This window comes from Mauremys reevesii, linkage group 9 (assembly GCF_016161935.1).
Source record: "Mauremys reevesii isolate NIE-2019 linkage group 9, ASM1616193v1, whole genome shotgun sequence".
Classification (NCBI taxonomy): domain Eukaryota; kingdom Metazoa; phylum Chordata; order Testudines; family Geoemydidae; genus Mauremys; species Mauremys reevesii.
In genome coordinates, this window is record NC_052631.1 from 49,135,534 (window position 1) to 49,162,476 (window position 26,943).

A 26,943-nucleotide genomic window follows, 5' to 3' on the forward strand; every position below is an offset into this window, starting at 1 on the left:
CCATCTTTTCCAATTTAGCTAATAATTCCCCATGTGGAACCATATCAAATGCCTTACTGAAATCGAGGTAAATTACATCCACTGCATTTCCTTTATCTAAAAAATCTGTTACCTTCTCAAAGAAGGAGATCAGGTTTGTTTTGGCACAATCTACCTTTTGTAAAACCATGTTGTATTTTGTCCCAATTACCACTGACCTCAATGTCCTTGACTACTTTTTCCTTCAAAATTTTTTCCAAGACCTTGCATACAACAGATGCCTAACTGACAGGCCTGTAGTTGCCTGGATCAGTTTTTTTCCTTTTCTTAAAGATAGGAACTATGTTAGCAATTTTCCAGTCATACGGTACAACCCTTGAGTTTACAGTTTCATTAAAAATTCTTGCTAATGGACTTGCAATTTCATGTGCCAGTTCCTTTAATATTCTTGGATGGTTATCTGGGCCCCCTGATTTCATCCCATTAAGCTGTTTGAGTTTGACTTCTGCCTCGGATGTGGTAATATCTACCTCCATATCCTTGTTCCTTTTTGTCATCCTACCATTATCCCTAAGCTCATTAAAGACTGGGGCAAAGTATTTGTTTAGATATTGGGCCATGCCTCGATTATCCTTAACCTCCACTCCATCCTCAGTGTTTAGCGGTCCCACTTCTTTCTTTTTCTTCTTATTTATATGGCTATAGAACCTTTTACTGTTGGTTTTAATTCCCTTTGCAAGGGAAAACTCTACATGGCTTTTGGCCTTTCTCACTTTATCCCTACATGTTCTGACCTCAATAAGGTAGCTTTCCTTGCTAAGCCCTCCCATCTTCCACTCCTTGTAGGCTTTCTGCTTTTTCTTAATCACTTCTCTGAGATGCTTGCTCATCCAGCTTGGTCTACAATTCCTGCCTATGAATTTTTTTCCCTTTCTTGGGATGCAGGCTTCTGATAGTTTCTGCAACTTTGACTTGAAGTAATTCCAGGCTTCTTCCGCCTTTAGATCCCCAAGTTCTTTAGTTAGGTAAGTGGATTGGACTGATTTCATTAACTCTCTAAAGTTAGCCCTTTTGAAATCAAAAACCCTAGCCACAGATCTATTTTTGTTTATCCTTCCATTTAGTTTAAACTGAATTAGCTCATGATCGCTTGAACCAAGGTTGTCCCCTACAACCATGTCTTCTATGAGGTCCTCACTACTCACCAAAACCAAATCTAAAATAGCATCCCCTCCTGTTTGTTCAGCAACTACTTGGTGAAGGAATCCATCAGCTATTACATCTAGGAAAATCTGAGCCCTATTATTATTCCTAGCACTTGTCCTCCAGTCTATATCTGGGAAGTTATTCTCCCATGATCACATAATTCCCATTAGTATTTACTTTACTTTATTAAAAACATTAAAAAGGTCTCTATCCATATCCAAATCAGATCCCAGCGGTCTATAGCACACCCCAAGCACTATCTCAGGGGAGGCTCTGGTAGCTTTCTTCCCCAATGTGATTTTTGCCCAGACAGACTCTTATCCATTCCATCCCTTATTTCTTTACAGACTACCTCATCATTGATATACAATGCTACTCCACCACCTTTGCCTTTATTTCTGTCTTTCCTAAACAACACATACCCTTCAATACCTGTACTCCAGTCATGACTACTATTCCACCATGTTTCTGTTATCCCTATAATATCCAGTTTCACTTCCTGCACCAGTAACTCTAGTTCCTCCATTTTGTTACCTAGGCTCCTCGCATTGGTGTACAAACATCTTAATTCTTGCTGTTTGGCTTCACTCACATTCTTTACCTGATTAGGCCCAGATGTTCTACCGCCAGTATCACCTATTAGAATTGTATCTACAGTACCTTTCCTCTGTATGTCCATTCTCCTACCCATGACAGTATCCTTTTTTGCTTCGTTTTCTTCCCTCTCAATGTTAAAATCCGGCATGGAGATTACCTGGACATCTCCCAACCATCTCCCCCCAATTCCTAGTTTAAAGCTCTCTTAATCAGTTGTGCCAACTTCCATCCTAGAAGTCTAATTCCCTCCCTACTCAGTCCATCCCAAGAGAACAGTCCTCTGTCCATGAATGCCTCCCAGTGGCCATACATCCCAAAGCCCTCCCAAAGTTATATCAGATTGCGTTATATTGGGGTAGAGGTGTACGTGTAAATGCAGCCCCACCTGGCTTCCCCCGTACTCCCTCTGTTCCAGGCCCTTTTTTTCCAGCTTTCTCTTATGCTGCTAGTCACTGCACTTACTTTCTAACTGGGTCATCGGGACATCTGATCTAATCCTGAAAATGGAGCCAAAGCTACTTTTTAAAACCATCCAGGAAAGAATACCAAACAGGGTGACTGTTAGTGAATGAAACTATCTCCAAGACAGAAGTACATTATGTTGAATGGGCATGTAAGGAAGTAGCAGGCTTGATCACTAAGCAGAGTTGTGTTGCCACAACTTTGAAAGCCTGTAAGATGCTGTGCTGCCCTCTAAACACTTCACAGTTCACTCTGGTGCAGCTAGTGTTACTTCTAGTGTGTCATGCTGTTGCATCTTGTTTTGTGTGTTTCAAAGGTGATTGCATAATGGATAAATCATGTTTGTTTTTTCTCTCGCTCACAAGGTTATGGTGGAAAATTCTGATTTCACCCCATCACAAGTTGGCTGTCTTTTTACCTTTCTTGCCCGGCAGCTGGCTAAGCCCAACAATACACTGTTTGTAAACAGGACCCTTTTTGACCAGGTAAATGTTCCATTGTCCATTGTCTGGTAAATATGGAGGTCTCTGACATGCAGGTTCCACAAATAAATTGCAAATTGCACTGTAGGTTCAGGCTGTACTGAAGATCTGTTACCTGCCACGTAGTGGGTGGGATACTGGCTGGGGGCTCAGTGTTTGTGATTTCAGAAACAACATGGAGAAGGCACCACAAAAGTGCTAAAGTTTTAAATACTTGTTCTTATCTCAGCCTGCTGTGACTTATGTAATTGTGTGAGATATGGGGGAAACCTCTGCTTCTGTCCCCTCCACATGTCTCCTGAGGTGAAAAACATGTGCAGTAATGATGTTATAGTGTCTATCTTTTATTTTTCCTCGGACCCTGGAGTCTTTCCTTGCCATGGAAAGGCAGGCTTCCATCTGTTTCCTGTAGATTTTGTGTGTTTGGGGAAAGTGCGGGTGTTGGGAAGGAGAGAACCAAAATGTTAATCTTTTGGCACTGGCTGCAACCCTCTCTGAGAACAGTAACGGCATGCCACTAACTGTGGGATGCCAGAATAAAGGATCCAACAGATTACCTGATTTAAGAATGTATCAACTAAGTATAATGTATATGGATTTGTATAAGGAATGGTTTAATGTACAGCATGTTTCTGTACAGTCTGAAACTAGGATAAGCTGTACCTTACTAGGGGTTTGCACCAATGGAGCTGCATTGGTGTCGCTATACCAGTTCATACAAACCCTAGAGCAAGGCAAGTCTATAGCCTGATTTGGTGGGGCAACACCAATGGATAATAGTGTATTTAATGAAAGACCTCAGAGCCTTAGAGTAAGGCTGCACAAACATCTGAAAGTGGATAGGTCACTATAAAAAGTAATTTTCCCTCTGCTGATACACTTTCTTGTCAACTGTTGGAAATGGGCGACTTCCACCTTGATTGCATTGGTCTCGTTAGCACTACAGAAGTAATTTTCCCTCTCTTGATGATGACCCCTTCTTGTCAACTGTTGAGAATAGGCCACTTCCACCTTAATTGAATTGGCCTTGTTAGCACTGACCCCCCACTTGGTAAGGCAACTCCCATCTGTGTGTGTGTGTGTGTGTGTGTGTGTGTGTATATATATATATACACAACACACACACACACACACACACACAGTTCATACATGTTTGAAATTTTATATATATATATATATATATAAAATTTACTATATTTTTCACTTCATGCATCTGATGAAGTGGGTTTTAGCCACGAAAGCTTATGCCCAAATAAATTTGTTAGTCTCTAAGGTGCCACAAGGACTCCTAGTTGTTTTTTAATATATAATGAAAATAGTCATCTTTCTCCTTGACCAGGTCCTTGAATTTCTGTGCAGCCCTGATGACGATTCCCGACACTCGGAGAGACAGCAGGTAGCAATCTTTAGAGGTGTATTTCATTATGTGTAAGAGACAAACTGATTAAAAAAAAAAGTGCTAGGAATTACCAATCTCTAGAAGAGGATTAACCTGGTCAGAAGACCGAGAGAGTGACCACAGGCTGTATTGAGGCTAATGTACCAAAATGGAAACTTTCACTGTGGGGTGGGAAGGGCATGAGCAGGGCACAGCCAGGAGCAGTGGCAGAACAGGACCTGGAGAAGGGTACTATAGATCCCATCTCCTGGGGTCTGAAACAGCCCCCTAAAGAGAGAGAGCGAGAGAGAGAGAACCTTTCCTCCTGTCCCCAAATGAACCAGGGCCATCAGGATTCTTATAATCTAGACTCCTGCAGAAAGTGTGACACACATGGAGTTAACATGGCATTTGTCTAGGTTTAACTGGGACAGTGTATTCCCCCCACACGACTACCACTGTGATATCTGGGCTCAAGTGTTTTACTTCAATTCCTATTTATGCTTCAGTCTCACTAGGCTTTACATGTATCTAAATGTTGTCTCTTTCCTGACATGTATAGCCTGCCTATCTCTGTAGAAGAATAACTGATGCTATGGGAGAGATGGAGTTGGAGTAGAAAATGAAAATGTTTGCATTTTAAAACCAGGACAAAATATGCAAATATTTAAAAGCCAGTTAAAGTTAAATCAGTGTAGCTGTCTCACTTAGACATGGCCTAAGTTCGGTTGCTTTTGTTTAATAATTAGTTTTCTGATTTGTAGCTTCTTAATTATTCTCCTGGTGGGTCATGTCTCATCACCTTTTCTGGTGTTAAGTTAATTGGGAAGATCCAGGCTTTTCTCTGTCATTCTCTGGCTCCCTGTTGCTAGGGAGGGTCACTCACATCACTGGCAGAGAGGATCACTCATGTTCCTGCACTTGTTTTGTGTTTTGATAGCAATAGCACCATCAGGAAAATGCTAGGGAATGTGACCTTCAAATTATGGAGAACCAAAATTAAATACACCTGTAAACTAAAACTCAACAGTAATATTCAGTTTCTTAGGTTGTGAGCTCTTTCAGACAGGTACAGCCTTTGTTTGATCCAAGGCCGTAGGTACTACCACAAAACAAATAATAATTATTCAATATCTCTTCAGGTCCTTTTAGAACTACTGCAAGCTGGAGGGATAGTACAGTTTGAAGAGAATCGTCTCATCCCTATGGCAGAAAAAGCTGAATTGTAAGCTTTTTTTTGTTTTTACAGTGTATAATACCTGGTTTTTAAAAGTCCTCTTGCAGCCCACTCAGCCATTTTAATCATCACTGAAGTTATGTAGTCATTCCAAGTATCTCACTGCTGTTCTGCAGCTGTGCTTGGATTACTTTCCTCCAAACATATTCGCTTTTATTTCCTTATTGTCAGTTCGTATCTAATCTCTCTCAGTCCATTTGTATTTAATGTCATCCTGATTGCTTTCAGTTCTTCTTAGCAGAACTGTCTGCAGAGCTGTGTGAACCTTCCAGAATGGAACCCCAAATCATGTGAAACTTGACTAGCTTTGAATTTGATTCTATCATGGAAAGTAAAATAGTCTAGTTTCACCTGGTCTCTGTAGGGCATATTGTAATGACTGTAATGTAATGATGAGTGACTATGGAGGGTGGGGAGTCCACGTCCTAAAGGCATTTAGAAGTATCTGGGGATTCAGATCAGCCCTCGGGTTGCCAAACCTAAAATCAAACAGCAGACGTAAACCCATCTTTCAGAGGTGCTGAGAATTTCCGCCATCTCCTTTGGCAACTTTACCCCTCCTGAAAGTATTCTCAGTCTTGCTTGAGTTCAGCGAACAAATAGCCATCCAAGTCGCAACTTCAGACATGGTGAGCTCTTTCCCCCCATACTAGGAAGGACAGAAGCACTGGAATATAAAGTTGGGTGGCATCAGTCTAATGAAGACAAGCAAGTGCTCAGTTCTGCCTTTCAGTAGTACCCAGAACAGGTTACTCAAGCAATGTTGTCAGTCCCTGGTAAGGCCTGCAAATGCATTAGTGACACCATGTGGTTAGCAGCATTGTAAAACAGTTGATAGCTCTGGGAATTAACATGGATTCCTGATCATCTTCCCTTGCCTGGAAGAGATCAGTCAGGAAGCTGTACCAGTGCAATTCCTTTATCATAGCCTGCTGTGAAGGCATATTGATTGGAGTCCATCAGAAGGCTTGAGGCCTGGCACACAGACCATGCGTGCTTCAGTTTGGACACTGTTTTTACATAATTTCTTCCTGGCTTTGGAAACAAAACTCATTGTTAGATATGAAAGCTGGCCAACCGTAGCAGCACTTCATATGCCACACTCCACCATGCATTCCTCAGACAACATGTTTAGCCTAGAGTTGGCCGTATTTTGGAAATAAAAACCAGCACGCTCCTTTGTTACCCATCACTGGGTTGCCCATTTATCCTACAGTAGGACTTTCATGTTGTAGGGAGGCAGGCGGGATGAAGGTTGGACTATAGTTTTGTGACGAGGAGGACCAGCTGAAGCATGGCAGTGCCTCATTTGGTGGAGCTTATCACAAGCCAAATGGGGAGGGAATGGATGAGAGTTGGAGAAGAAGACTGACAGGCTCCACTCATTCTTGGGATCTATGTTGTTGTTTATAGAGCTGGTTCCCCAAAATTGCATTTTTCAGCTCTGTAAACAGGTGTCTCATTGGAAGTGCTTTTGGTGAAAAATAGTTTTTAAGCTGAAGCTACACAAATTCAGACTAGAAAGATGATGCAAATTCTTAGAACCCGTTGTTTTTATAGTATTTTATTTTTCAGGAATTTTGTGTTTAATTTTATCCATTTTGTACACATGGGGGTACTGGGTCCTGTCCCCAGGCGGGAGTTTGCTGAGTGAGCCTGCCTAGTACTCACCCTGCAGAGGTAGGCCTGGCTTCCCGCAGAGGACATTGCGACCTGCTGCACAGGGTTGCAGTGCTGCCAAGGTTTGAACTGGCTGCCCCTCTGTCATGATGATGGAGGGGCAGCCAGTCCAAACATGAGTAATATTGTGACCCTGTGCAGCAGGTTGCAACGCCTGGAGTGGGAAGCTGAAGCCCAGCCCACAGGGCAGGAGCCACTGCTGAGAGTTATTTTCATTGTATTTTGTTTTATGTTGTGTTTTGTGGTGGTCTGATTTGTGAAAAACATGAGGCTCTCAACAGTGTTAGTACTTAACCATTGCAACAACTTACCCAGGAATGATGAGGTGGATTCTCCATTACTTAGAGTTTTTAATCAAGATTGGACTTCTCTTTCTAAAAGATCTGCACTAGCTCAGCTAGAAGGTTCTGTACTTGATGCAGGAATTATTGAGTGAGCGTCTCTGACTAGGATGGAGATCAGACTAAATGTTCATAATAGTCTCTTCTGGACTTAAAATCTATGTATCTGTGAAAAATGGCAGAAGACAGTCCTGAAAGAATTCTTTATTCTCTGACCAATAAGATACTTCTTGAGGGGGAAAATCTCAGATTGTTATCAAGTAATTAGTTTACTTGAGGAGTGTCAAACTAGTCTGAAGTAGCAGGGCAGAAACAAAATGCAGCTGATCATCCCTGTAATATAGCTGTTTTCCCTGCATCCTTAGTTTTCTGTCTTGGTTTCTAACCAACAGCCCAGGATAACCATTCAGTTCCATCACAAATGATTGGAGATAATGAGCAGGTTTCTATGGGCAGCGTCTCTTCTACTCACAAAGACAGCAGGGAAATATTCTTCCAGGAGTATTTAGGCAGGACACTTCATTAATAATGTCATTATTATTTGTAAGTTACATATTTATCCCCTCATGTCTGGGCTGTGTAATTGTTTTCTGCTGCCTCAGAACTGAGAATGAGATGGACATTCTATACTCCATTTCTTATCTGGTGTCAAAGAGCAGAGTCTTTCTAACATGGCAAACTTTCTTTATTTCAGCTACCAAATTTGTGAGTTTATGTATGAACGGGAGCATCTCTATGACAAAATCATTGATTGTTACTTGCGTGATCCAGTGAGAAAGGTAGGTAAATATGTAATGCTCTAAACTTTTCCTCAGCCAAGAAGAGAGTAGCTCCTCTTCCCCCCCCCAACTCCCTCGGCAGGTAAAACAGTTCCTGTCATCGACCTTGTATGATTAGAACTCCCTCCTTTTCCATCAACCCTGGGCACACGCTGAGTCCTGGTCTACGCTAGAGTGTTCAATGACCTTTGTATGTAGCAGTTAATTGTTTTATGCTGATTTTCAATGTGTCTACAATACCTATCCTGAATAACTGTAAGGTTTGCTCTTGCATCCATAGTAGGGCTCTTTTACACTAGTCCAGGTGAGGTGGCTGTCATTAGCTTTCTAACACCAGTGAGTCAAATTGCTTCTCGGCCAACTCTTTAAAAACTCTTGAGTGCAAATCATCCAGTCCTGCTCACCCTAAATTTTTTTAACTTTAGTAGATGCTGTTTAATATTCTCCTTGTGGTTATGGTTGGAATAGAAAGTATTTAATCATTCTATTATATGAATACGTCATCCAGCTTATTTCCAAATAGAGAACAGAAATATTTATTGAATGCTTCTGCCTTGTCTGTATCATTATTGATAAGTTACCCTCTTCATTTAGTTATAAACCGTTATTATAATTCCTTTTGTTCCTAATATTTTTTTTAAAAAATCTTTTTATTATTCTTAATTTAGCTGGCCATAGATTTTTCTTCTGATACTTGCATAGATTCTATGGCCAGAAGAAGTATCTAACCTGCCTTCCTGTAATGTCTGTTTAACTTCTGATTTATATTCATTGTTATCAATTTCCTATTTTTTCCATGTGTTATAGATTATCTTTTTATTTTTTTATTGTTGCTTTCACTTCACTAAACCAGGATTTTTTTAAACTGATGCAGCATTGTTAAATGATTACGGTATTTGTATTTATTGACATTTAGTAAAATGTCCTTAAACTCTCAATTCTCATCTAGATTTTTTTTTTTCCCTCCCAGTCAGTTTTACAATTGATCTATCTAGTGTAGTTGAGGCTTAGGTTAGTGTCCAAAAGTCGCCTCCTTCCTGGTGTTTGTCTTTGTTAACTTAAACCACAATATAACATACATCTGAGCTTAGGCTTGCTCATAAGGGTACGTCTACGCTACCCGCCGGATCGGCAGGTAGTGATCGATTTATCATGTCTGGTGTAGATGCGATAAAATTGATCCCCGATCGCTCTGCCGTTGACTCCGGAACTCCACCGTGGTGAGAGGCAGAAGTGGAGTCGATGGGGGAGCGGCAGCGGTCGACTCTCTGCCATCCTCACGGCCAGGTAAATTGACCTAAGATACGCCAACTTCAGCTACGCTATTCGCATAGCTGAAGTTGCGTATCTTAGGTCGACATCATTCTCTCCCCCCCTACCCCCAGTGTAGACTTAGCCTAAGTTTGGCATGCTTCCAGTGTTTCTCCCAGCAGTTCTCCTCTGTCCCTGCCCATGGTTCCCTCTCTTGAGAGACTTCAAACCACTCTTATTTTCTGGCTGCAACTAAGTGATCTTCCATTAGATCAATGAACATTACTCTGCATTTTTCTGCCCAATTTTCACACCTGACAGCAGCATGACTCAGTAGAAGAGTCTTGCCGCTTATCTCTTTTTGGAATATTAGATCTGATGTTGCAAACCTCTTACAGACTTGCAGGCTGAAATCTACTTTTCTCCTTCTCCAATATAGAAGTGAAAAGAAAAGTAGATAATAGAGACAGGGAGAAGAAACAGAGGAACTAGAGCAAGTGATAGATGGAAGTGGGGAGGGTAAAGGAGAATTGGTGAGCTGCTGAGGACGATACAGGAGAATCTTGGAGAGAATGAGCTCCAGCAAGTAATACAGTGGGAAGGTGGGAGCAATGACCTTCACTCTGAAGGAATACACTCCACCCTCCTCTCATCTGTTCTCTTTGGCAAGAGGTCACAGTCCATCCTTCCCCAAAGGGAAAAAAATGACTACTTGGATCTCCTCAGTTATTAGAGCAAAGCTGCTATTTGTCAACAATCTCAGCCACTTCTTTTCACATACAATTCTACTCCTCCTCATACTTTCCCTTTGCTCTTTTAGGAGCTACCTAAGGTCAAACCATAACTGTTACCAGTAGCTGAGGTTCAGTCATTGGACGTGGTCTTCCCAAGCTGGGCTAGCTCTAGTACTGCTTCTGAAGTGCACTCCTTCGGTGACTGTATGTTTTAATTCTGTGAGCGGAGCTATTATGTTAAAACCTCCCTAGCAGTTTATCTTCACCTCTAACAACCAAAGAAATCCTTAAATAACCAATTGTCCATGTTGCAAATACAATTTAGTGGTTAGTCTGAAAATGATTGTGTCCAAATAAGTGAGTTTGCAAGCTATCACTGATGCACTTCCCAGATGAATTTTCAAATTGCTGGGACAGAACATACTATACCTTCTTACTTTATGCCTTTCAGGAAGAAGTGTTCAACTACATCCACAATATCCTATCCATTCCTGGGTACAGTGCCGAGGAGAAGCAGTCAGTGTGGCAGAAGGCTATGAAACACATTGAGGTACAGCATAGACCGAATTGCTTGTTTTTCTGAACTTAAACCAGTTTCTCCCTTATCCACCTTATGCTTTTTTGTAGGCAGGAGAGTATTGCCTTTGAGGATGGCATAGCTGATTTTTGGTAGGGTTTGTAGAAGAGGAGTTTACTGAAGCACTGCAAAGGGGGAGTTGATAGCTGCCATACGTTTTGGTGGGTGTGGGTGTGTGTATTTTCAATACACACACATACACACAGTGCATGTTTACTGTGCCTTCCATCCAAGCTCTTGACAATGTACAATGAGTTGGTGTCTTGTAAAGAAGATAATATCCTTATTTTACAGAGGCAAACTGAGTCAAAGAGAAGTTAAGTTAAAATCACACAGCACATCAGTGGCAAAGTCAGGAATACCACACACACATCCTGTTTCCCAGTCCCCTGCTCTAACCAATAAACAATTATCCTTCCCCTTTTTCAAAGTTCAGTACAAACACAATTTAAAATAAAAATAAAAAAGTTTGAAACAAAAATTCTCCGCTATTTGTATAACACCGAAGTGGTGAATATTATTTTATTCATTTGGAGGCCAAGTTTTAGTTATAGAACTGAAAAGCTGTTCATTCTTGGTACATTATTTTTCACAATTGTTATCTTGCAGGATGAAAAATCCCTCTCCAAAGTAAGCTAAGCAATTATCTTCCAGGAGGATTAATGATGTACCGAATTTCATTTGAAAATGATCGTTTTCAGTTACTTAAACTTAAACTCAAAGTTTCTAATTGTTTAATTTTGGGTAACTGTAGATTGTTTCACTTTATGTGAAGCTTGGCAAAAGAAATCACTCTGACTTAGTCAAGATGTCCATTCCTTGTCTGAAAAGAATATTTATGCCAAAGTTCTGAGTAGTTGTAAGGTAGGCTTTGCTAGAAACATGTTTTATATTGCTTTAGTAGTGGCCCACTATAATATATCTATTGTGCTAGTCCCTGAATAGTGCTGTTTCACATTCTTTCAATGCTTTTCAGGTTCCTTGGTGCCATATTTATATGTGAATAACTTACTCTTACCAACGTAAGCGTATGAACGGAAAATTAATCTATGTATGACCTGTGAGGACAGTATGGAATTGAGGAAAAAGTGCTTCTGATCAGAACAAAATGAATTAGAATTTTCTTTGTGAATTTCTTTTTCCTGTCACCTGCCATCCTGTCTGTTTTTTGTTGTAGTGATATTGCCTTGGTGAAAAATGATTCCGTTTTAGGTTCCCTAATGATATCAGATATGATATAGAGCCTTTTTGTCACTGGTTTCAGTCCAACAGAGGCCTGTATTGATCTGAAGTTATTACTGTTTGATTGCCAATGAATGGTCTGTGAAATTAGCTGATGGTCTTAGTCCACTTCCTGCACAACAGGAGCCACGTCACCAAAACACCTGCATAACTGGCACTAACTGGAAGTCTTGTCAGAGCGACAGGGATGGAACGCAGGCAAGAAGAGTTGGTGAGGTGACACCTGCAGCTCAGGATTGAGGCACATGCCTCACCAGTATGAGGATTTTTGTGCTCTGTCTCTGCCTGTTCTATACCTCTTAATCTTCCTTTTTAAATTGTTGCTTCAGAAGCATTCTTTACCCAATGGTATTCACTGTTACTACACTTCTAGATGTGGTCGGTATATTACAGTATGAGTGGGATCAGCATTAATGCATGATCCTGTAGTTTGTAAGACTAAAGGTAGGGTATTTTTCTCCCTCTGTCTCCAGGAGCTGCTGTTACTGAGCCCGAATAAAGCAGCAGATCTGATAGCCACTCACTTCAATGACCAGATTGAGGGAATCATTAAAAATCTTCAGGTAAAAACTTGCAAACACACTTTGGATTAAACTGTGTTTTTATAATTGAATTGGCTTTGGCCATATTCATAGGGATTTTCAGAGCGGTTCAGACTAGAGGTCCATCTAGTCTAGTCTCTAATAGTGGCCAGAACCAGCTGCAACAGAGAAAAGTGTAGGAACTCTGAATTGCGCATTTATGAAATAACTTGTTGCTGGGAGAGTTTCCATCCAACTCCCTGCCTGAGGTCGGTGTGTAGCCTGAAACAGAAAGGTGTATATCCCTTCCAAACACTTCTAAATCCTTACAAATGGAACCCTTGGTGCTCTTCTCCTCCGTACAAATATACGGCAAGGAGTCAGACTATTTCCGCTAGTAAGAAGCTGCTACGCCCTTCTGTGCTTGGCATCAGTACATTCCATCGAAGCACTCTGAGTCCCTAAACAAGGTTTAAAAGAGCTGCTTTCCTAGCTGCCCCAAACGTAGTGCCTGCCAGGATCCATTCAGACATGCCTGTCCCTCAAGCCAATTTTATATAGACCATCTGTTCTTATCTGTCCTGCTGCTGGAGAGGGACAGAACCAATCTTCATTTTTGTTATGATAGTTATAGTATTATAAATAGTTCTGCTCTTGGTTAGATTGTCCTGGTTTTTGATAAGTTTAATTAGATGGTTTCAACAGCTTTTCGTTGTTTGGTACCTCAAGCTTTGCCAATTCTGGTAGATCCAGCAAATAACCTGCACTTAAGAGGTGCTCCCCATTTTTGATGACTATGATAAAGGGAAGGACACTATCGGAGACTGTGTTGTCTATAAGACTTCCTAAAAGGGCTCAAAGGATTGACACTCCACACAGCATTTGCTTCTGCATGAGGCCCTTAAAGTGTGTCGGTTACAGGCCTGTTTCTTAGAGCTGCTTATTCTGTCCAAAGATCCTCCCAGAGTCAAGAGCTGTTGTCACAGTAGTGTGGCAGCAAGGTTTATCCACTCCTTGGTAAGACCACTGCTGAAATACTGTGTTCAGAACTGGTGTCTTGGTTTCTAAAAAGATGCTAAAAATTGAGAGCTGCAAGAGAGATTCAAAGTCTGGAAAACAGTCTTATGGTAAAACTTCAGGAGTCCAGTCTCTTTCTCTTAGATAAGAGAAGGTTCAGAGTTGATGGGTCTGTAATTACCTACCCAGGAAAAAGATATCTAACAATGGAGAGCTCTTTAATCTAGCAGGCAAAGGCATAGTGCAATCCAAAGAGGGGGAAGTTGAAGCTAGACAAATTCAAACTGGAAATACGATAGACTTTTTTTACAGTAAAGGTAGTTAACCATTGGAACAGATTGCCAAGAGACGTGGTAAAGTCTCCATCATGAGTTGTTAACTAAAGATGAATGACTTTCCAAAAATGCTCTAGTTCAGCCACAAGTTACAGTTCTAGGTGTAGGAATCACTGGGTAAAATTCTATAGCCTGTGAAGGTCAGATTAGATCTGGGGGTCGGGACCCCTCAGGGGGTTGCAAGGTTATTACATGGGGGTGTCGCGAGCTGTCAGTCTCCACCCCAAACCCTGCTTTTCATCCAGCATTTATAGTGGTGTTAAATATATAAAAAAGGTGTGAAAGGGGTCACCAGTACAAAAGTTTGAGAACTATTGAACTAGATCATAGATACATTTTAAGGCCAAAAGAGATTATCTATGAACCTCAGATTACTTCACTTGACAACACAGCTGCAGGGTTTCTAAGACTGGATGGCTAGCACTCGTTCATAACAATCATGATGTCCTTTTACAATCCAAAAAACATCCACTAGGCTAGGAGGAATTATACCAAGTGAAACTGGTTTAGGAGATTTGCTCAAGGCAGAGGCTCTGACCAGACACTTTAAAGGGTTAAAATCCCTGTGCATTTTATATAACAACCTGGTATATGGATTGTGCCAGCTCTTTTCCAGACGCAAAGTCCAGAGTATGGTCAAGGGACCAGAGGCCTAGCAAATAGTGATCAGCTAATAGAAAGCTGGGGTAAACAAGATAACATTGCCTTGGCTGAGATATGCTTGGTCAGTAGAAATGCTAGATGTTAAAGCAATAACTGAATAATTATGTTTCAAATTTGAACAAAAAAATCCCTGTTTTTATTGTTAGTCTTTTCTGTAGGGAGACGTTTTTCCCACAGATCCAATTTTGAGTTTATGAAAAGTTGGCACATGTCAATATAAGATAAGGCATCTTTTCACCTCCCTTCCCAGGGACCAATGCCTGCCTTAAGACATAAAGGAGACAATCTTTATTGCCATATACTTTCACTGTTTTTTTTCTTTAACCCTAGGAATGTACCTGTTGAACAATTAAAGGATTTGCTCCATTCCTGTGGACCCCAAATTAGAATTCAACATATTTTATACTAACAACATTTTATTAAAGTATTAATTAAATATTAACTTGCTAACTTTAAACCACGGGCGGAGACATTATGTAACCTGTTAACCATTGGCTAATGTGCTTATTTTGTTTTGCTGCAAAACCTATTCCTGGGTGTGGAACTGCCTACCCCGTTACTTTCCCCCGCCCATGGAAAATCTATATATTCTATTGTAATTAATTGATTGACAGTGTCTCTGAGCCTAATAAGCAAGGTGACACTCCGCCAGCACTGTGTGTAATAAACTCCTATGCTTGACCTCTACACGGTGTGGATTTATGTCCTTCGCTCTTCATGAGCATCAGTCCCATAAGAGTGAATGGTATTTCTTTCAATGGGTATAACTTCAGACAACTCTGAACCAGATTATTATGTTAAAATATTAATTCTTTTTTGTTTTTCCTTCTATTCAGGACCAATTCTTGCTTTTCCAGTTTTTGAGAAGTCTCCTTGACCCAAGGTATGTAAGTAAATTTGATAGTTTATAACTTACTGCTCAAAATCATAACTCTTTAGTTAAAATACACTGCAGTAATCACATGTATAAATGCATAAATTTACATGACCATAAAACATTGTAGGGTACAATCCTGCCTTGACACGGGAATGAACCAGATAAACTGTATTGTGCAGTTACTATAGTGGTTCCATAGGAAAAGAGGTGAAATGAGCATAGGGACAAAATTCCCTTTCTGAAAACTTGCTGCTTCTTCGAATGATTGCTCCTGTCTATTCTACAGTAAGTGTGCATGCTCGCCACATGCACCGGTGCCAGAAGTTTTTCCCTTAGCAGTATCCGTTCTGGGGGAGCACCGCAGCGACCCCTGTAGTGGCGCCTGTATATCGCTCTATAAGGGGAGCCACGGGCTCCCCCCACCCTCGGTTCCTTCTTGCGCCAGTGAAGGTAGTCAGAACTTTTGTGCTCCAGCTTTGCTGCAGCCCTTCTTCTCGTTGTGGATTGTTCTTCAGTGAATAGAGGGGGCTCGGGGCATGTCCCGTGCCCCAGGCTTCAAGTCGTGCGACTCCTGTCGCCGTTCTATGCCCAGGAGCGACCCTCACGCTGAGTGTCTTTGCTGTCTGGGTGAGACTCACATTAGTGACTGTTGCAAGATCTGCAGGTTGTTCAAGCCAAGAACCAAGAAGGAGAGAGACTTCAGGCTTCGAGCTCTCCTGATGGAGTTGGCACAGACCCCGATGCCGGTGCGCAGATCGGACTTGGCACCGGCCGCCATGTTGTCAGTACGTAGCGCGGCTCCGTTGACTAGCTGGTGCCGCTCTCCCGCCAAAAAGCAAGGGAAGAGTGCGACCTTGCAACGACACCACGATAAGGACAAGAGGGAGGCTGGTCCTGCACTGGGCAGCCCTCGATCCCCCTCGGGCTCTAAGGCTCCGACTCGTGTGGAGCGGAGCAGCCCGCTGCCATCCACCCAGACATCCCCACCGGTACGGATGCCGTCAACGCCGGAGGCGGTGCAGGCTGCGACGGACATTATGTCTCTGGCCATCCCGAGTGCTAAATCAGGCACGGGCCCTAGGTCACGAGGCAAGCCCTCTCTGGGTGCCCACCAGACCTCTCCAAGCAGCCGAAGACCCCTCCTCGCACCACTCGGTGCGCAGCAGCCGTTCTTCCGCACCAGGACCTGCTAAAGCGGGTGGCTTCCAACTGCAGGCCGAGGAGATGGAGGGCCCGTCCGATTCCTTCTTTAATGTCCTGTCTCCCTTGGCACCGGGCCACGTGGCCCTACCTCTGCACCAGGGTATTGCCAACATTTCAAACTCCTTGTGGCAAACTCCTGCCTCCCTGGCCTCAATCTCGAAAAAGGCCGAGAGGAAATACTTTGTGCCAGTGAAGGACCATGAATACTTGTATTCACACTCGGCTCCCAACTCACTTGTTGTGGAATCAGTAAACCACAGAGAGCGTCAGGCCCAGCCCGCTCCCACCCCAAAAAATAAAGACGCCAAGAAGCTGGACTCCTTTGTCAGAAAAGTTTATTCGTCGACTAGCTTCCAGCTTCACGTACCCAACCACCAGGCCCTACTCAGCAGGTACGACTTCAACCTGTGAGAGTCCCTGCCTAAATTTGAGCCCCTCCTCCCAGACCGGGACAGGAAGGACTTCAAGGCTTTGGTGGAAGAGGGGTTGGGGCGGCAAAAGTGGCCTTGCAAGCGGCGTCCGATGTGGCGGACACGGTGGCCCGCTCGATGGCTTCGGTGATCTCCATGCGTAGGGTGTCGTGGCTCTTGCTATTTGGTCTGTCCGTGGAGGCGCAATCACTGATGCAGGACCTCCCGTTCGATAGCAAGGCGCTCTTCTTGGAAGTCTGCATGGGATGAAGGATTCCCGGACCACCCTGCAGACCCTGGGCCTCTATGTCCCTCCAGCTAAGGACAAGGCCAAATTGCTTCCGGCGGTTCAACCTGTGAGGAGCAGATATGAGCCCCCATACAAAAGGCCCAGAGACCAGAAGCATCAGTCTCAGCACCAGTCCCGCTCTGCCCCGCAGCTTGGGCCGTCTAAGGGCAAGAGGCAAGGAAAGAGGTGGTTTTGACTATCAGCAGGGGGGCACCAGGCCTGTTGCCAGGGAGACAACCCCCCCCCCCCCCAGTTAATAAAGTTTGTGTTTTACAACCAATTGTCTGCCTTCCTCAGGCCATGGTCCCACATAACTTTGGACTGATGGGTCCTCAGTACCATCTCCAAGAGTTACGTGTTGCAGTTCACTTCAGCTCCACCAAACCACCCGCCATCCGTGATGGCCCCAGGGGACCCAGAACACGTCTGTCTCCTGCATTAGGAGGTGGACCGGTTGCTCCACCTAGGAGTGATGGAAAGGGTACTGGTTTCATTTCAGGGCAAAGGGTTCTACTCCCGGTACTTCCTCATCCCGAAGGCAAAAGGGGGTCTCAGGCCTATTCTGGACCTGCACGACCTGAACAGATTTCTAACCCGTTCCAAGTTCCGCATGGTGTCCCTGGCCTCTATTATCCCCTCCCTGGACCTGGGGGACTGGTACACGGCCCTGGATCTCCAGGACATGTACTTTTCATGTACATATTTTCGAGGGCCACAGATGCTTCCTCCGATTCATGGTGGGAATGGACCACTACCAATTCACGGTCCTCCCCTTTGGCCTATCCACGGCTCCCAGGGTTTTCACTAAGTGTATGTCTGTGATGGTGGCCTACCTCAGGCGGGAGGGCATACAAATCTTCCCCTACCTGGACGATTGGCTCCTAAAGGGAGAGTCCCGCTCTGAGGTAGAGTCCCACATACAGCTGCTCCTCTCGACATGCGCTGCTCTAGGCCTGGTCGTGAACGAGACCAAATCGACGTTAGTGCCAGTTCAGCGCATAGAGTTCATTGGGGCCCTACTGTACTCCTCCAAGGCCACAGCCTCTCTCCCCCGGGACAGATTCAAGACCCTAAGGGATCTCATTGCCTCGGTCACAGCCTTCCTGGTGACCACAGCGAGGGCGTGTCTTCAGGTTCTGGGGCACGTGGCAGCGTGCACATACATGGTCCACTATGCCAGCCTCCATATGAGGCCCCTCCAATTATGGCTGGCCTCCCAGTTCTCCCAAGCTTGGGACGGTCTGGGCAAGGTTCTGACGGTTCCGCCCCCGATTCTTGCCTCCCTCCTATGGTGGTCCTGCCTGGGCAATATGTTGTTGCAAGGGGTTCCCTTCAGGGAGACCAACTTGTCTGTAGAGCTGATGTCCAATGCTTCAGACCTGGACTGGGGAACCCACACCAGGGAGGTGCAAATCCAGGGAACCTGGTCGGCCCCGGACTTGCCCCTTCACATAAACGTCAAGGAGCTCAGGGTGGTTCGGTTGGCGTGCGTGGTGTTCCTCATGCACCTCTGCGGCAAAGTGGTCAGAGTACTCACGGACAACACTGCCGCGATGTACTATATCAGCAGGCAAGGCGGGACTTGCTCCCTTGCCCTCTGCCAGGAAGCCCTGAACCTATGGGAGTTTTGCATAGCCCACAATATCTCCCTGAGGGCGGGTCACCTCCCGGGCGTCCGCAATATGCAAGCGGACCACCTCAGCAGGGTCTTCTTCCTCCAGTACAAGCTGGCACTCCCACTCAGAGGTCACTCATCAGCTCTTCCAAGAGTGGGGAGCTCCCCAGATCAACCGGTTTGCAACCCGTCAGAACCGGCGTTGCCCCTGGTTCTGCTCCAGGGAAGGGATAGGGGAAGGTGCGATCTCAGACGCGTTCCTCCTGAGCTGGTCGGGCCAGCTCCTCTACGCCTTTCCCCTGTTCCCACTCATCGCCAAGGTCCTTCCGAAGGTGAAAGCGGACAAGGCGAGGGTCATTCTCATAGCCCTGGCATGGCCTGCCAGCACTTGTACGAGCCCCTCCTACGCCTCTTGGCAGCGCCCCCTGAGGAGGCTGCCGCTCCGCCCGGACCTCCTCTCCCAGGACCAGGGATGCCTCCTCCATCCCAATCTAGCCACGCTCCACCTGACAGCGTGGCTCCTCCATGGCTGAATGAGGAGGAGAGTAGGTGTTTGGAGCAGGTAAGGCGAGTCCTCCTGGAAAGCAGGAAACCGTCCACGCGTCGGACATACGTGGCGAAGTGGTCCAGGTTTGCCAGGTGGGTGAGTGAGCGGGGAATGTCCCCCTCCACCACGCCCCTACAGTTTATCCTGGACTACCTCCTATCCCTTAGGGCCCAGGGGCTGGTGCCTTCCTCTGTCAGGGTGCACCTGGCGGCCATATCAGCCTTTCACCCGCCGGTGCAAGGCCACTCGGTCTTCTCCCACTCTGACCTCCTGGTTTCTAAAGGGCCTTGACCGCTTGTTCCCATACACCAGGCCCCCAGTACCGCAATGGGACCTCAACCTGGTCTTGTCCCATCTCACGGGATCCCCCCTTCGAACCCTGGCCATGTGTTCCTGGTCGCACCTCTCCCGGAAGGTGGCCTTCCTGGTGATGATTACGTTGGGCAGACGTGTCTCAGAGCTCAGGGCCTTAACCTCGGAACCCCCCATATACAGTTTTCCATAAGGATAAAGTCCAGCTCTGCTCACACCCAACGTTCCTCCCAAAGGTGGTCTCCGCCTTCCATATGGAGCAGAGCATCTTCCTTCTCATGCTCTGTCCCAAGCCCCATTCCTTCATCGAGGAATGCCGCCTCCACACGCTCCAATGTGCGTAGGGCGTTGGCTTTTTACCTGGATCGGACTAAACCGTTCCAGAAATCCTCTCAACTCTTTATTGCCTCGGCCGAGCGGGCTAAGGGGCAACCCATCTCCACGCAGTGGCTTTCCCGCTGGATCACCTCATGTATACACACGTGTTAGGTGGCGGGGGGATCCCTGCCAAATCATATCATTAGGGCACACTCTACGAGGGCTCAGGCCTCATCAGCTGCCTATGTCACCCATGTTCCCATCCAGGACATTTGTAGGGCGGCCACGTGGGCCTCAGTTCACACATTTACTTCGCATTACACGATCGTCTCCCAGTCCAGGGATGACGCTGGGTTTGGTAGGGTGGTACTTCGTCCCGAACCACTGTGAACTCCTACCCACCTCCAACAGATATTGCTTGGAATCACCTACTGTGGAATACACAGGAGCAATCACTCGAAGAAAGGACAGTTACCTGTTCCGTAACTGGCATTCTTCGAGATGTGTTGCTCCTGTCTATTCCACACCTCCTTCCCCTCTGTCGGAGTTGTCTGGCAAGAAGGAATTGAAGGGGGCGGGGGGCACGCAGCTCCCCTTATACCATGCCAGGCAGGCGCCACTCCAGGGGTCGCTGCGGTGCTCCCCCAGTACGGGTACTGCTAAGGGAAAAACTTCCGGCACCAGTGCACGTGGTGAGCACGCACACCTACTGTGGAATAGACAGGAGCAACACATCTCGAAGAATGCCAGTTACAGAACAGTTAACTGTCCTTTTGCCTGTTTTTCTCTTCTGATTACCAGCAGTCTAAGCTTCTGCTATTGTTCTCTAAGAATCCACAAATTTGTCAGTTACTTTGAGGTGCCCAGAACTGAACACACAATCCTGTACAGTGATAATTCTCGGTTCAGACATTTTCAATATGAGCATCTGTGTGCTCTAGATGTTTGGCTTGCATATTGATAAACAGGTGTTACTGCCAGCTGGATTTTGACTTTGGCTCTGCTTATGTTGCAGTATTGCCATCAGATTATAGTGATAAATGAGCCCCAATGAAAGGAGAAATTGCTCTGGACTTCAATATTTTTCTTGTCAACAGAAATAGGCTTCATAAATCTCCAGGTAATAAACTCATCCAATTTAGCCCTGAAATAGTTAGGAAGTGGCCACTTCCCTCTTAGTCTGATCATAAGCACATACATCACAAGCCATCAACAGGAAGTCACTCTTAAAAGCATAATATCAGCTTTTGAATCTGACTGTACAAAATATCTCTACTTCCTGTACAGGACTGACATTCAGCAAGCCACAGTCAGTCCGCAAAGTCTGCCTCTTTGCACTACCTGAATTCCTGCAGCGTTCACATTAGTACAGCATGGCTGTGAATGTGAATAAAGTCCATTTGATTCTGTCAGGGCTTCAGCAATATTGCTGGGGGTCCAAAATAATAGAATTAAATGGGTATAATGGATTGATTGCACATGCCAAAATGATCAATAAGGAAAACATAAGTGGGACTCTGTGTGCAGAAGAATGATCCTTAATAGAATTTAAATGAGCCCAGTGAACTCATTTTTGCAACAATCACTACAGAGCAAAGGAGGTGGACGCCCAAGAATTCAGTCACTTTATTGACAATATTCCCCTGACCTGTCCTATTTTTAAAAAATTCTCTCTGAAGAGACCTTAGATTATTGGAGTAGTTTATTATTCATATCACACAAGCTCCTATTGACTATGTTGTGTTGCCAGTGCTGTGGATTTGTTTGTGTGTAATGGGGACATACTTCAAAATGAGCTTTAGCAATATAATTTGTTTGCAGTTTATAAATAGTGAAACTTTTTTCACAGTAGTTTGTAAATTGATTTGGTTTATTTACTTCAAAAGGCCTAATATGCAAGGTTATAACTTAATTTCACGGCTGCTGAACAGTTAAAGAATATCTACAACAGCTGATTTAAAAAAAATTATTTTTTTAAATGTCCAATCTTTGTAGCATGTCAGAAGGAAGAACCGTGATTCAAGCCCCTTCAAAAACATTTGTCTTTCTCCAATCCATATGAATGTTTATATCCTCTTTCAGGCAGAGGTTTTATTAAAACAGAGATTCCTAGAGGAACAAATGAGTTTAATGTCTCAAATACAAACGTTTTTGTGGCAGCACATGAGACTAGATTCATCCCCCTGATGTAACTACACTGAAGTTAGGGGAAATACATCAGAGATTAATCTGGCCCATTTAATTTAGCTAGAGTTTTATTTTAAAGTAGGGGCATGGGGGTTAATAGAAATTGCCATGGGAAATTTAAAACCCAGTGCCCTTGTGTCCATGACTGATAAGCAATGACGGAAAATAGAGCAAAGTGTATGTTGCTACAGTTCTCTTATCAAATGTATTATATTTTCATTTTCATTTCCATTTCCTGATCACTTCCCAGGAGAGAAAGTGTTTCCATTGCAAACAAGTGTAACGAAATCCATTCATTTGTGGTGTGTGTTTGGGTAATGTACCTGCAGTGCCTGTTGTTTTTACCAGAACAAAGTGCCGAGAAACATGAACAAATTTATATCTAAATTTAGGACAGAATTATAAAATCATAGACATGTAGGGCTGGAAGGGACCTTGAGACGTCACCTAGTCCACCCCTCCCCTCCATGCTGAGGCAGAGGGGCTGGACTATATTTACATGCTGTGTTAAGTAGTTTGACAGTCTTAACAGATTAATCAGCTCAGCAGGCTTGGTGTGTGCAGCAAGCCTCTGGCCCAGAGATCTGTGGGAAGGTTCCTGGGGGTACCTGTTCCCTTTAAAGAAGGCAGAATCATGCCAAGTGGGGTGATCTCTGTCTTCTTCAGCATACTCTTCTTGCCATGGATACTCCATTGTGGTGACCCCCTATGTGCACATCCCTTTTTGGATACCTGCTTCTCCTATAAGAACATAAGAACGGCTGTACCGGGTCAGACCAAAGGTCCATCTAGCCCAGTATCTGTCTACCGACAGTGGCCAATGCCAGGTGCCCCAGAGGGAGTGAACTTAACAGGCAATGATCCAGTGATCTCTCTCCTGCCATCCATCTCCATCCTCTGACGAACAGAGGCTAGGGACACCATTCTTTACCCATCCTGGCTAATAGCCATTTATGGACTTCACCACCATGAACTTATCCAGTTCTCTTTTAAACACTGTTATAGTCCTAGCCTTCACAACCTCCTCAGGTAAGGAGTTCCACAAGTTGACTGTGCGCTGTGTGAAGAAGAACTTCCTTTTATTTGTTTTAAACCTGCTGCCTATTAATTTCATTTGGTGACCCCTAGTTCTTCTATTATGGGAATAAGTAAATAACTTTTCCTTATCCACTTTCTCAACATCACTCATGAATTTATATACTTCTGTCATATTCCCCCTTAGTCTCCTCTTTTCCAAGCTGAAGAGACCTAGCCTCTTTAATCTTTCTTCATATGGGACCCTTTCCAAACCCCGAATCATTTTAGTTGCCCTTTTCTGAACTTTTTTCTAATGGCAGTATATCTTTTTTGAGATAGGACCACACATCTGTACGCAGTATTCAAGATGTGGGCGTACCATGGATTTATATAAGGGCAATAAGAGATTCTCTGTCTTACTCTCTATCCCTTTTTTAATGATTTCTAACGTCCTGTTTGCTTTTTTGACTGCAACTGCACACTGCATAGACATCTTCAGAGAACTATCCACGATGACTCCAAGATCTTTCCTGATTAGTTGTAGCTAAATTAGCCCCCATCGTATTGTATGTATAGTTTGGAAAAAATAACCCCATGTGCATTACTTTACATTTATCCACATTAAATTTCATTTGCCATTTTGTTGCCCAATCACTTAGTTTTGTGAGATCTTTTTGACTTTCTTCACAATCTGCTTTGGTCTTAACTATCTTGAGCAGTTTAGTATCATCTGCAAACTTTGCCATCTCACTGTTTACCCCATTCTCCAGATCATTTATGAATAAATGGAATAGGATTGGTCCTAGGACTGACCCTTGGGGAACACCACTAGTTACCCCTCTCCATTCTGAGAATTTACCATTAATTCCTACCCTTTGTTCCCTGTCTTTTAACCAGTTCGCAATCCATGAAAGGACCTTCCCTTTTATCCCATGACAGCTTAATTTACTTAAGAGCCTTTGGTGAGGGACCTTGTCAAAGGCTTTCTGGAAATCTAAGTACACTATGTCCACTGGATCCCCCTTGTCCACATGTTTGTTGACCCCTTCAAAGAACTCTAATAGATTAGTAAGACCCGATTTCCCTTTACAGAAACCATGTTGACTATTGCACAACAGTTTGTTTTTCTATGTGTCTGACAATTTTATTCTTAACTATTGTTTCGACTAATCTGCCCGGTACCGACGTTAGACTTACCGGTCTGTAATTGCCGGGATCACCCCTAGAGCCCTTTTTAAATATTGGCGTTACATTAGCTAACTTCCAGTCATTGGGTACCGAAGCCAATTTAAAGGACAGGTTACAAACCTTAGTTAATAGTTCCGCAACTTCACATTTGAGTTCTTTCAGAACTCTTGGGTGAATGCCATCTGGTCCCGGTGACTTGTTAATGTTGAGTTTATCAATTAATTCCAAAACCTCCTCTAGTGACACTTCAATCTGTGACAGTTCCTCAGATTTGTCACCTACAAAAGCCAGCTCAGGTTTGGGAATCTCCCTAACATCCTCAGCCATGAAGACTGAAGCAAAGAATCCATTTAGTTTCTCCGCAATGACTTTATCGTCTTTAAGCGCTCCTTTTGTATTTCGATCGTCAAGGGGCCCTACTGGTTGTTTAGCAGGCTTCCTGCTTCTGATGTACTTAAAAAACATTTTGTTATTACCTTTGGAGTTTTTGGCTAGCCGTTCTTCAAACTCCTCTTTGACTTTTCTTATTACACTCTTGCACTTAATTTGGCAGTGTTTATGCTCCTTTCTATTTACCTCACTAGGATTTGACTTCCACTTTTTAAACGAAGTCTTTTTATCTCTCACTGCTTCTTTTACTGTGTTTCTTAATTTGGGGTATACATTGAAGTTGGGCCTCTGTTATAGTGTCTTTAAAAAGCGCCCATGCAGCTTGCAGGGATTTCACTTTAGTCACTGTACCTTTTAACTTTTGTTTAACTAACCCCCTCATTTTTGTATAGTTCCCCCTTTTGAAATTAAATGCCGCAGTGTTGGGCTGTTGAGGTGTTCTTCCCACCACAGGGATGTTAAATGTTGTTATATTATGGTCACTATTTGCAAGCGGTCCTGCTATAGTTAACTCTTGGACCAGCTTCTGCGCTCCACTCAGGATTAAATCTAGAGTTGCCTCTCCCCTTGTGGGGTCCCGTACCAGCTGCTCCATGAAGCAGTTATTTAAAGTATCGAGAACTTTTATCTCTGCATTTCGTCCTGAAGTGAAATGTTCCCAGTCAATATGGAGATAATTGAAATCCCCCACTATTATTGGGTTCTTAATTTTGACAGCCTCTCTAATTTCCCTTAGCATTTCATCATCACTATTACTGTCCTGGTCAGGTGGTCGATAATAGATCCCTAATGTTATATTTTTATTAGAGCATGACATTTCTATCCATAGAGATTCTATGGAACATGTGGATTCGCTTAAGATTTTTACTTCATTTGAATCTACATTTTCTTTCACATATAGTGCCACTCCTCCCCCTGCACGACCTGTTCTGTCCTTCCGATATATTTTGTACCCCGGAATGATTGTGTCCCATTGATTGCTCTCAGTCCACCAGGTTTCTGTGAAGCCTATTATATCAATATCCTCCTTTATCACAAGGCACTCTAGTTCACCCATCTTATTATTTAGACTTCTAGCATTTGTGTACAAGCACTTTAAAAACTTGTCCCTGTTTATTTGTCTGCCTTTTTCTGATGTGCCAGATTCTTTTTTATGTGACTGTTTATCATCTAATCTGGCCCTTACATTATCCTCTTCCGTCCTCTGCTCCTGACTATAACCTGGAGATTCTCTATCATCAGACTCTCCCCTAAGAGAAGTCTGTGTCCGATCCACATGCTCCTCTGCAGCAGTTGGCTTTCCCCCATCTTCTAGTTTAAAAATTGCTCTACAACCTTTTTAATGTTTAGTGCCAGCAGTCTGGTTCCACTTTTGGTTTAGGTGGAGCCCATCTCTCCTGTATAGGCTCTCCCCATCCCAGAAGTTTCCCCAGTTCCTAATGAACGTAAACCCCTCCTCTCTACACCATCGTCTCATCCACGCATTGAGACTCTGAAGCTCTGCCTGCCTACCTGGCCCTGCGCGTGGAACTGGGAGCATTTCTGAGAATGCCACCATAGAAGTCCTGGATTTCAGTCTCTTCCCTAGCAGCCTAAATTTGGCTTCCAGGACATCTCTCGTACCCTTCCCTATGTCATTGGTACCTACATGTACCCTGACCACCAGCTCCTCCCCAGCACTACACATAAGTCTGTCTAGATGCCTCGAGAGATCCGCAACCTTCGCACCAGGCAGGCAAGTCACCATACGGTTCTCCCAGTCATCACAAACCCAGCTATCTATGTTTCTAATGATCGAATCTCCCATTACTAAGACCTGCCTTTTCCTAGAAACTGGAGTTCCCTCTCCCGGGGAGGTAACCTCAGTGCGAGAGGCAACCCTAGCACCATCTGGAAGGAGGGCCCTATGTACAGGGGGTCTCCTATATATGTTGGGGTTGCATTCTTGAAAAGGGTGATGGATACCAAAACAACACATACCGGGGAATTTTTCCCCAAAAGAAATAATGGAACAAGAGGAGGATGCGTTCACAACTTCACACTCGCCTACAACAATGCTCTTTTCACCTAAACACTGTCGCTTTTTACAGTGACAGGTTCTACAGTACA

The 26,943-nt window shown here is 44.0% G+C and overlaps 1 protein-coding gene across 2 annotated transcripts in view; it reads left to right on the forward strand.

The window, feature by feature from the left end:
* The window catches only part of VPS8 (VPS8 subunit of CORVET complex), a 253,480-nt gene that overhangs the window by 123,803 nt on the left and 102,734 nt on the right, over positions 1-26,943 (forward strand). For both annotated transcript variants that reach the window (XM_039488831.1, XM_039488832.1), the window contains exons 28-34: positions 2,610-2,729; positions 4,066-4,122; positions 5,247-5,329; positions 8,057-8,141; positions 10,578-10,676; positions 12,419-12,508; positions 15,318-15,364. In XM_039488831.1, coding sequence (XP_039344765.1) covers positions 2,610-2,729; positions 4,066-4,122; positions 5,247-5,329; positions 8,057-8,141; positions 10,578-10,676; positions 12,419-12,508; positions 15,318-15,364 — 581 coding nt within the window. The remainder of the gene's footprint in view (positions 1-2,609; positions 2,730-4,065; positions 4,123-5,246; positions 5,330-8,056; positions 8,142-10,577; positions 10,677-12,418; positions 12,509-15,317; positions 15,365-26,943) is intronic.